Source organism: Erinaceus europaeus, chromosome 16 (assembly GCF_950295315.1).
Source record: "Erinaceus europaeus chromosome 16, mEriEur2.1, whole genome shotgun sequence".
Classification (NCBI taxonomy): domain Eukaryota; kingdom Metazoa; phylum Chordata; class Mammalia; order Eulipotyphla; family Erinaceidae; genus Erinaceus; species Erinaceus europaeus.
Genome location: NC_080177.1, coordinates 75,023,985 through 75,036,329, shown reverse-complemented (window position 1 = coordinate 75,036,329; position 12,345 = coordinate 75,023,985). Strand labels below are relative to the sequence as shown.

Below are 12,345 nucleotides of genomic sequence, written 5' to 3'. Positions count from 1 at the left end.
TGTCCCCCGCCCCCATGCTCTCTCCCCACCTCTCTTTCTCTCTTTAGTAAATAAATATTTAAAAATAATAAAGATATACCATAAGAAGATAGCAGACATGCTGTACCATATGTGTGAGTTCACAAGTTCAAAACCTAGCGACTCCTGGGAGCAACCATAGCACCAGAGAAAGCTCCACAGGATGTGAAGTAGTGCTGTGGTCTCGGTCTCTCTCTCTCTGTTTTTCTTCTTACCTAAAATAAAAGTTAAAAAGTTAACTCTGAAGCAGCACTATCACCACCATCTGTGAAGCCTTGGTACAGATAAAAAAAAAAAAAAAAAAAAAAAAAGGTGGGAGAATGCCAGACAGTAGGGCAGTGGGTTAAGCACACATGGTGCAAAGAGCAAGGACAGACATAAGGATCCTGGTTCGAGCCCCCTGGACCCCGACCCGCAGGGGGGTTGCCTCAATTGTGGTGAAGCAGGTCAGCAGATGTCAATCTTTTTCTCCCCCTCTCTCGATTTCTCTCTGTCCTATCCAACAACAGCAATGGCAACAATAACATTAACAACAACAGGGGCAACAAAATGGGAAAAATGGCCTCCAGGGACAGTGGATTCATAGTGAGGCCCCAGGCCCCAGGAATAACCCTAGAGGTAAAAAAAAAAAAAAAAAAAGATACACAATTTTTATGCAGTTTTTTTTTTTTTTTTATCTAGGAGATCCATTTAATAGGGAGTTTATGAAGTTTTGATTTGTATATGTAGGTAGAGGGTCTTGCAAAAAAAAAAATGATCAGCATGGGGGATTAGAGAGGGTCAGAGTTTAAGAATGACTTAATTAGAGAAACAATGTTAAGTTCAGAGTTCCCTAAGCTTTTAGAAACCGATGTTTCTACAAGGAGAGAAGGAAAACAAAAACAAAAACAAAACACAAACAGAAAAACTAAAAATGTTTCACAAATCTAAAACTTTCGAAGGGAAGACTCAAACAGTCCTTTGAAAACTCTACCATAGGGACCTGGTGGTGGTGCACCTGGTGTTGAGCGCACATGAACCCAGGTTCAAACTCCTGGTCCTCACCTGCAGGGGGAAAGCTTTGTGAGTGGTGAAGCAGGGCTGCAGGTATCTCTATCTCCCCCTTCCCTCTTGATTTTTGGCTGTCTCCATCCAATAAATACATACAGATAATACAATTTTTTAATCTTTAAAAAAATGCTATATGTGGTCCAGGAGGTGGCACAGCATTAGTCTCTCAAGCATGAGGTACTGAGTTCAACCCACAGCAGCACATGTTCCAGAGTGATGTCTCATTCTTCTTCTCTTTCCTCCTATGTTTCTAATTAATACATAAATAAAATCTCAAAAAAAAAGAAAAATATGGTATGTTTCTAAAAATATGATCAAAGAATAGTCAACCCAAACACCTTAATTTAAGTTCTAGTTTAAGAATAAAGGGAGAATGGCATCCAGGCAGAATAAAATAAACTACCTGTAAGTGAGGAAAAGAAATCCTCAGTACTCTCAGACTCTTTTTTTTTTCAGTCAAACTCAATGTCAGAAGGCAAGAAAGCATTTTTACAATGTTTGCAAAGAAAAAGTACTTAACCTAATAATTTTATTCATAACCCTATTTGAATGTAAACACAAGACATAGACAGTTTGAGCATGTTCAATGGGAGAATAAAGTATTTATGAGCCTTTCAAAAAAAAAAAAAGTGCTTGAATAAAATCAGATTAAGCAGGGATTCCCATCATAAAAACTCAGGCATAAAAGTGCCACAAATGCTAAGTGTCCCAGCAATTATTATTTAGTCTTTTCAAATAGAAAATTATGATTAACCAATAGGAGAGCACCTTGGTTATAGAGTCTAATGCGATTTTACAAATAACAGAATTTATTTCAAAACAGATAGTTTTTTTTTTGGTGTTTTTTTTTTTTTTTTTTTTTTCCCTCAAGGGTTATTGCTGGGCTCGGTGCCTGCACCATGAATCCACTGCTCCTAGAGGCCATTTTTCCCCCTTTTGTTGCCCTTGTTGTTGTAGCCTCGTTGTGGTTATTATTATTGCCATTGTTGATGTTGTTCATTGCTGGATAGGACAGAGAGAAATGGAGAGAGGAGGGGAAGACAGAGAGGGGGAGAGAAAGATAGACACCTGCAGACCTGCTTCACCGACTGTGAAGCGACTCCCCTGCAGGTGGGGAGCCGGGGCTCCAACCGGAATCCTTACACGGGTCCTTGCGCTTTGCGCCACATGCGCTTAAGCCACTGCACCACCGCCTGACCCCTTTTTTTATTTTAATTTTTATTTATAAAATGGAAACACTGACAAGACCATAGGATAAGATGGATAATTTTAAACAAATTATCAATTTCATATCTGAGAACCAAATGATATTAATTGAAATACTGCACAAAATAGAGTGATTTAATACCTAAGTAGTTTTTAATATTCTCATTTCTTAAACTGATATGAATTTTAAAGGAATTTTTATAACTATTTATAAAACTGCAAAAGTTAAAAAAAAAAGTCTTCAGTTTCACTGAAGATTGATCATATTTGATTTTAACTCTTATATCCAAGTTAACATTTAAAATGCACTGGTTACAAACCAAGTAATTTATACTACTTATTCAATCACTTATCCTTATAATAGCCTATATAAGGTAGGTATTATTTGCCCATTTTTGTATGACAAAAGGAGAAAAAAAAAAAAGGAGTCCTAACTCTAAGTGATTTGCTCTTCAATGTACAAGCTAAGAAGTGACAGAACCAAAGTTCAAAAATAGATACTGAGTCTAGAATGGATGCTCTTAGTCGCTATACGTTGATGCTTTCTCAAATAAAAAGCTATGTAGAGAATGACTTAATCTGATCACCTCACTTCTATGTATATATCCATTCCATCACCAACCACCCTTCCCCAAAATAGTGTTTAAACATACAAGCAAAGAGAAATTGTCTGGAATAATGTTTCTCTGTTGCTACAGTTTTACTTACTTTATTTTATTCAGTGGCATTTGTGAATATGCAAATATTAGATAAGTGCATGCATTCTATATAAAACTTCTATTATAAATAATTTGAAATGTGCACATACATATTTAGAGACATTTCCATAAGCTTGACTCGTTCAACTGCTTCATCTCTCTCTTCATTGGCTAACCGCATTCGAGACATAATGGCTTCATCACGTTCCCTCTGTGCAAAATAGACTTCTTCAACCAGAGCTACCAAAACATATGACCCACAATTAAAGAAAATAAAGAAAAAGAATGCAAGTTTGTAGCACAAATAAAAAGCAAGGACTGCTATTTTATTCAAATGAATTAGATCAACTGCTTGAGTGAACATTAGTTTAAAATTGACATACCATTTCACACTCTTTTAATTTAAAGGTCAAATAATAACAGATACCAGAGCTTGGGAAATAAAGAAAACTACCATATGTACTTCTGATAGGCATATACATTTTTACAACCTTCTACAGGGATGTTAAGCAATGCTTCTTACTGTTGAACTGTATTTAGTGTATAATTTGGCGAGTCACTTCTTTGGCTACTTGCTAGCTTTGGCTATTTATTTACATTTCACATAAGAACATGAGAGAAACTCTACAGAAAGTCTTATACTTTTTGTCAACTCTTATTTATCAGGTTAACATTACATTTCATCTACATTTCCAGGAAAGACAAAATGTAGTCTTTTTTATAATAGGTGAAAAGCAATTTCACTGAGTATACATACATCACTTCATTATCCAGTCATCCAAAATGAACACTTTGGCTACTATGAATAATGCTACACTGAACATAGAGAATACATATAACATTTTTGAATTGTTGTCAGCTAATATTTTTTATTCCTTAAATTATAATTGGTAGAGGGAAAAATAAATTAACTATATCTTTTCCATACAAAGAATGTGATTTTTTTAAGCTATGAAAAAAAATAGTCAATATATTTTGAAATGGGCAAACACTTGACCATTATATCAAAGGAGAGATGCCAATGGTAAGTAAGCACAACAAAAGGAATTGAACATCTTTAATGACTAGAGATACATCAAAACTAGGTAATAAATGACACTTACCTATTAAATGGGCTTAAAATGGAAGGTGAATTAAAGATATTGGCAAGGACAGAAAGCAATTGGAACTTTCTGCTAGTAGGAATGTATGGTAACAGCTTGTCAGCATCTTTAAAAAAATTTAAACATAAACCTATCATGGATTCAGCTGCCACTCATAGGCATTTATATAAAAAAAAAATCAAAGTATATAGATACAAAGACTGAACATTCATAGCACCTTTGTAACTGCTAAAAACTAACAGGAATCCACATCTCTACTCTGTTGTTGTTCTATCAGGGTTAGTGCTGGGGTTCAGTGCCTGCATGACTGTTCCCAACAGCCATTTTTTTCTACCTTCTAGAAAAAGGCTAAGAGAGAGAAGGGGAGGCTGTGCAACACTGCTCCAATGCTCACAAAGGACCCTCACCCCCCACCCCCACTGCGCACAACTGAAGTCTAGGACTTGAACCCAGATCCACGCACATGGTATCACGTACACTCTACTAGGTGAGTCACCTGCTACCTGTCTCCTGATTTCTACCCACAGACAGATAAATAAAGTATCAGGCAAACTGCCACAATAACTGGATATCAACAGGCATGAAAAGAAACGCTTTTAATGAACAGTTTATACAACACAAAAAAGATCTCGACAGTTGAAGCATATGGTGGTGCGAGGGACTGAATGTGGCCTGTGGGACCTCAGATCAGGTACTATTACTGCTGTGTCATTATTTGTAGCTGTATTATTTTTGTACCATGTATGGAATCCTAGTGCTGTTTTAAACTGAAGTTCAATACCCTGCTTGGGAAGGGAGCTACATTTTGATGTTAAAAGTATACCCCAATTCTTCATCTGCACTACACCAGCCTTTAGGTTCATGATTAGCCAACAATTTGTTTGGCTTTATATGTTAATTCTCTTTTCAGCCACCAGGTTCCAGGTGCTACCATGATGCCAATCAGACTTCCCTGGACAACCCCACCAATGTGTCCTGGAGCCCTGCTTCCCCAGAGCTCTGCCCCACTAAGGAAAGAGAGGCGGGCTGGCAGTATGGATCAATCTGTCAACGCCCATGTTCAGTAGGGAAGCAATTACAGAAGCCAGACCTTCCACCTTCTACATCCCACAGTGACCCTGGGTCCATACTCCAAGAGGGTTAAAGAATAGGAGAGCTGGGGGTCGGGCGGTGGTGCAGTGGGTTAAGCGCATGTGGCGCAAAGCACAAGGACCGGTGTAAGGATCCCGGTTCGAGCCCCCGGCTCCCCACCTGCAGGGGAGTCGCTTCACAGGCGGTGAAGCAGGTCTGCAGGTGTCTATCTTTCTCTCCCCCTCTCTGTCTTCCCCTCCTCTCTCCATTTCTCTCTGTCCTATCCAACAACGAATAGCGTCAACAAGGGCAATAATAATAACCACAACGAGGCTACAACAACAAGGGCAACAAAAGGGGAAAAAAATGGCCTCCAGGAGTGGTGGATTCATGGTGCAGGCACCGAGCCCAGCAATAACCCTGGAGGAAAAAAAAAAAAAAAAGAAGAAGAAGAATAGGAGAGCTATCAGGGGAGGGGATGAGATAAGGAGTTCTGGTGGTGGGAACTGTGTGGAGTTGTACCCCTCTTACCCTATGGTTTTGTCAGTGTTTCCTTTTTATAAATAAATAATAACCAAAAATGTATACTAACACATTGTCAGTGTCCCTCTGAAATGACAGTTTTGTAAAATATTTCCCCAATAGAAGCAGGGATGGTTCAATATCTGCAAGTCAATTGAAGTAATTGATGATATCAACAAAAAGAAAAAGAAAAATCATATGGCTATATCAATTGATGCTGAAAAGGCATTTGACAAGATCCAACACTCTATTACGATAAAGACCCTCTAGAAGCTGGGAAAAGAAGGACAATTCCTCAACGTAACAAAGAGCATTTACGACAAACTTAGCTAACATCATTCTCAATAAGGAAAGCTGTCAGTTTTTTCCCCCTAAAACTGGGAGCCACTATCTCCACTATTAGTCAACATAATCCTCAAGGTCCTGGCCATTGAGATCAGACAAGAAAGAGCTATCAAAGGGAAACAGATTGAAAAGGAAAAAAAAAATCAAACTCTATTTGCTGATGACATGATAATAAGCCTATAGAGCTTTCATGATCCAGCTGTACCAATCTTGGTCATTTATCCAAAGAACACTCAAATACTAACTCCAAGGAACATATGCACCCCTATGTTCATAGCTAAATTATTCACAATAGCCAAAGAGTGGAAGCAGCCCAAATGCCCATCAACAAATAACTGACTAAAAAAAAAATTTATGGCATATATATTCCATGGAATACTACTCTGCAGTAAAAAAAAAAAAAAGATGATATTGTAACTTTTGGGAGAAAACAATGATAGGTCATTAGGCTTAGTGAAATAAGAGATGAAAGACAATTACCAGAGTTTCACCGGTATGTGGAGTCTGTGAATCTGATACATATGAACTTGGGGGGGGGGGAAATCCAACAGAATAAAACAAACTGTTTCAAAAATATGTGAGGACTATGGTGGTGATATTTGGGAAGTGGGAGGGTGGGGACACAGAGCTTTGATGATGGGTGTGGTCTAAAATATATAATGTATTTTACAGTCTTGTAACCTACTATTAATCACAAAAAAATTTCTTCAATAAAAATTAGCTTAAAAGAAAATGTAAAAAATATATAAGACAATGTTTCTCATAATTTAAAACACAAGAGTAACTTCTATTTTTCTTTTCTTTTCTTTTTTTTTTTTTATCCCCCAGAGGGGGTGCACCGTTCCTGGAAGTAGTGCAGTACCAGGTCAATGCGTGGAGTGGACAGAGCAAGCCCCTATTTGAACTCCTAGTTCCAAAAATCCATTTAATATTGTCCTTGAATAGAGGACGTATCAGATATTAAACTGATAAGAACAGATACTACACTTGATCTTAGCCAAAAGGCCGAAAAGCGATTGACTTCTATTTTTCTCTTCTAATTATCTAATCTCTTTCCAAGGAGGGTATTCCTAACAGCTTAGAGAGGGCGTTATCACATATTAAGCAGAATATAGGTGTGTTTTTTTATTTTAATTTTTGAGAGAGATGCAGAGAGAGAAAGACACAGAGATAAACACCAGAGCACTGCACAGCTCTGGCTTCTTGTGGTGCAGAGGATTGAACCTGCGACTTTGGAGCCCCAGGCCTAAGAGTCTCTTTGCATAACCTTTATGCTATCTACCCCTTTAATTCAGGCAAAAAGTGTGATCATACTAAACGTGGGCAGTATATATATATTATAGAGACAGCCAGAAATCAAGAGGGAAAAGGGTGATAGAGAGGTACAGAGAGACAGAGAGACACCTGCAGCCCTGCTTCACCACCTGCAAAGCTTTCCCCCTGCAGGTGGGGATGAGCAATATATATTTCTTAGATTATTTTTAAAGGATACACCATTTATGAAAACTAAATAGTATATGGTAGCTCTTGGCCAAATAAAGTAGATTCTCACCAAATATCTCCACACCCAATTAATAGACTAACAGTTTGCTTTAACTTTTTGGCATATTAAAAATGTAATTCAAGGGTCAGGTGGTGGCTTAGAAAATACAGTATCCAGGTTACCATGAACACGGGTCCAGGTTCCAAACCCAGGGTCCCCACCTGCAATGGGTGAAGTTTCACAAGAAGTAGAGCAGTGCTCTAAGTATCTTTCCTTCTCTTTGCTTCTCTATCCGTACCAACTTCTATAATTAATAATAATTATTATTATTAATAATCATTTGGATGTACCATGTTTTGAAGGCCTATGTAAATTCCTGCTTTTAAGCTTTTGTATTGAACAAAGTTTCATTCAGAGTCCAATCTATACCATATACTACACATTATAACCTAAAAGTTTGTACAAAATATGTTAATATTCTATTTCAAAGTTTTACAACTATAAGACATTCCTAATTTGTGGATCAGATAGCATGGCCAAAACAGTGTTAAATAATAATTTAAATAAAGATTAAACCTGTAGTATATAGTCCTGAAATATCTGATATATTGAAAGGCTAAACTAACAATTACTAAATTTGAAAAGCCAATAGGCTTCCAATCACTTCTGTACAGTGTGACAATATCTTTACAAAGTGACATTCAGTGTAAATTGTATAATATAGTTATCTCTCTGTTTAGAATCTTTACACTGAGGGTTTCTTTGATCTTCTGTAATCAAGAGAAAATATCTTCCCTCTCTAATGCTATGAACACCAGAGATGTAAATACTACATATATTTGAAGGAGACTGATATCTGAGTAAGCTATGGGTAAATTTTTAAATGCCAGAAGACACATACATACACATAAGTTGTAGCTCTGCGCTTTATAAATGCTCATGGAATTTATCCAAAATTACAGTATTAATAAATTATATTTTTAACATCTATTAAGTGATGTGTAAAATTTGTTGATTATGAAAACTATGACTCTCTCTAGAATTCGGTGCTTTTAAAACATCACTATGCAACTCTCTACCATTTCCAGTAAAGAAAACTTAATTGTAAACACTGAGCTTTTTCCAAGGTAGATGACTATTACAAAGTTCACTAGAAAATCAATATAGCATTTTAGCTGGAATTTGCTCATTAAACACCCACAGCTCTAATGCAAATTATGATGGAATGAATAAAGCAAATATGCATGCTTCTTTCTTTTTATTAAATGTAAAATCTACTGTTAATTGCATCTCGTGTGTCATACAAACTTTTCTCCTTAACTATTAAATAGAAGCTTTAACAAAAGTCATTAGAGATTCTCTTTCTTTGACTTGAATAAATTTCAATATTTGTTCAGTAAAGGTTCACAGCAGTTAAATTACATTAACAAATATTATTAGCTACTATGTAAGCCAACCAAGTAAAATACTTATATTGTAGGTAAAACAAATCATTGGGTGTTTACAATAATATTTGGATATCTCCATTTTTAAACATGGTTATCAAATATCCCATAATTCTTTGACAAATGAGAAAGATTCAGATAGGATCACCAACCACTACCCTCCCCCCGCTCCTGTACCCACACACACACACCAAGCACTCAAATTTATTTAGTAAGCTAATTGTTTTCTAATATGGGCAAAAGTAAATATGAAGAAGCTGAACCATACTAAGTATGAGCTTATCGAGTCATGGCAGAGTACATATTTTCTTAGTAGAACCCAAGTCTGTTGACAAACCCAGATTCTACACTTCTCAAACTACTTCTAAAAGACAGTAGAGATGAGATTACATATTGGAAAACATCCTAGTTTAAACACTGGATCATGTACCTCTAAACAACATAATTTAGAGGATAAATGTTTCCGATGAAAAAGAATCCATCTGGTAACACATGCGAATTGGACATGTACCTAAGAAAAAAGGAGGTCTCGAGACTGGGAAGAAGTCACTAGGAATTTATTTTCGAAATATAAAATAATTAGTGATTATACTTCATGTTCCAAAATTCTAAGCAGCAAAAATAGATAATAGCTTTGTAAAAGACAGGTCTTTACAATATATAAAAGAATTTCAAATCTCCTGATAGCTGCCATTACCACTATGCATATTAGATTATTTTATAAAACCACTATAAATGTACTACAGAGCCACAAACATTACATTGTCTCTTTCAGTTTTCTTAATAATCATAATTTTTCCCTTTGCAGAAATTAGCTGTTGGAAATTTAAACAAAGATGGTAACTCTCTTACACCAGTAAAAGATTAGCCAGTCTACTTCAAGCACTTGGATGCTTCTGTTTTTGACACTACAGTGCTGAATTCAAGTCATAATTCCATAATTCCTTCTTTATAAACCTAGTGTGTTTTTCTAAACCTGACTTTAAATTTTCAACAGTGTATTTATTTTCTAAATAAGTAAAGTTTTTTTTTTTTTTTTTTTTTTTTTTATCTCCAACTATGACACCATCTTCCCAGACAATACCTTAGATCCACCTGCATGTTAGCTGTCAGGCTCAGGCAAAAAATAGTAAAGTCATGGGCCCCTTGGAATAGACCTAAAACAGACCTTCTGGCTTTTTCCAAAATGGAGACCCCGCCAAATCTTCATCTGCAATATTCTTGTCTTTAGGTTCATGATTAGTCAACAATTTGTTCTGCTTTATATCTTAGCTCTTTTTTAGCCACCAGGTTCCAGATGCTACTGTGATACCAACCGAACTTCCCTGGGCAGACAACTCCACCACTGTGTCCTGGAACCCTGCCTCCCCAGAACCCCGCCCCACTAGGGAAAAAGAGAGACAGGCTGGGAGTATGGATCCATCTACTAACACCCATCTTCAGTGGGGAAGTGTTGTTTTCTCTGGGCTGGCTTCACGGATGGGAGACATAGACGACCAGAAACTCATGACTGAGCTTAGAACACAGTTTAATCTTTATTTACGAGCGGGCAAGCAGTCCAACAACTTAATCACCTCACAATGGGCTCCTCCATCTCTCTCCTCCTGCCACCATGTCAGGAAACAAGGAAGTATGTAGGATAGGGGGCGGAGAGAAGGGAGAAGCACAAAAAGGCAAAGACTAAACCACAATCTCGCGGAGGCAGGGTGAGACCAAACCAATGTAACAGAATGATCATGTAAATAGACCACAACGTCAAGCAATCTAACAGAAGGGATCCCAGAAGCAGAATGAGAAGCATCCCAACAGGGAAGCAATTACAGAAGCCAGACCTTCTACCTTTTGCACACCATAATGAGCCTGCCGCTGTTGACTGGCTACGGAAGAAGGACAAACGCTAGAAGAATGACCCTGGATCCATACTCCCAGAGGGATAAAGAATAAGAGAGCTTTGGAGGGGTGCGGGAGGGGAGTGGATGCGATAGGGAGTTCTGGTAGTGGGAACTGTGTGGGGTTATACCCCTCTTATCCTATAGTCTCGTCAATATCTCCATTTTATAAATAAAATTTATTTAAAAAATTATCTGTATGTAAGACAGAGAGAACAACAAAGCATCTCTGACACATAGGATGTCAGGGATTCAACTTGGGACCTCATGCTTGAGAGTCCAACACTATCCACTGGACCACCTCCCCAGCTGCTCTAAATAACATTTTACTAAAAATTAATTGGGGTAAACAGAGAAGCCAGTAGAGAGCCAGACTACAATGTCTGAGGCTCCTGGAAAGATTATTAGTGTCACAAGTACCAGAATGGTATTATGGATTCTCTTTTTTTTTTAATATTTATTCCCTTTTGTTGCCCTTGTAATTTTATGTTGTAGTTATTATTATTGCCTTCGTTGTTGGATAGGACAGAGAGAAATGGAGAGAGGAAGGGAAGATGGGGGGGGGGAGATGGACACCTGCAGACCTGCTTCACCGCCTGTGAAGCGACTCCCCTGCAGGTGGGGAGCCGGGGGCTCGAACTGGGATCCTTACACCCACAACACATGCCCTTAACCTGCTGTGCTACCGCCCAGCTCCCGGATTCTCTCTTATGTGACATTTCATATGAAATTAATAAGATAAATACATTTTTAAAATGTGACAAGAAAGGCATCAAAAAGTTTATCTCTGAGCTGGAGAAGTAATGCACCAGAGAGGATGCTAACATTGCAATATGAACCAAGCTCTACATGTTTAGTGCTGTGTCAGTGGAGGATGTTCAGATCTCTCCCTCTTGTGCTCTCTCTGAATAAAAGCATGACCTGTCCCTGGTTCTACAAGATAGATATTATTTATTATATTAATTTGATAGATTATCAAATTAGTAAACTGAATTTTAACACTGGGCTTAAACTGTTAGTGCATTTCTAATAATAACTTTTTTTTGAAATATTAAATCACCTGTAATCTTAGACCAGAAGTAACCAGTCTCATCAGTATATAAGATATAGTTATTTGTAAATAGCATTAAATGACATAAATCATGGTAAGGTCTTTATATAATAAAGTAAATGCTAACCACAGGACTTTCAAAGTACACCAAGTTCCCAAATAACTTGCTTATAATAATAATTATCTATTGCCTTCTTAAACTCTAATACGGCAAGGAACCTGCCTCATTCTCTGTAAAATCCGTTATTTCTCCCAGTCCTGGAACCTCTGGGGATTTCTCATCTTCCTTCATGCTTCTCTTGATCCGTATCATTTGAAACTGCACCTGCTGATCTAACCAAATCAAGGCAGCCAGTGCCACCTTGACATAAAACAAACAAAATAATAAAAATAAAATAGATGATAGACAGACAAACAGACAGGGAAAATACAGAGCCAATGAGTGCTTCCCAGGGTGCCTGCTT

General features: G+C 37.3%; 1 protein-coding gene and 1 non-coding gene across 5 annotated transcripts in view; both read right to left on the bottom strand.

The window, feature by feature from the left end:
- MIPOL1 (mirror-image polydactyly 1) overlaps positions 1-12,345 on the bottom strand; it is a 265,158-nt gene that overhangs the window by 171,015 nt on the left and 81,798 nt on the right. For all 4 annotated transcript variants that reach the window (XM_060175449.1, XM_060175451.1, XM_060175450.1 and 1 more), the window contains one exon: positions 3,083-3,212. In XM_060175449.1, coding sequence (XP_060031432.1) covers positions 3,083-3,212 — 130 coding nt within the window. The remainder of the gene's footprint in view (positions 1-3,082; positions 3,213-12,345) is intronic.
- On the bottom strand, positions 6,842-7,030 carry LOC132533545 (U2 spliceosomal RNA). The gene has a single exon (XR_009545419.1). It is a non-coding gene; the product is annotated as a U2 spliceosomal RNA (small nuclear RNA).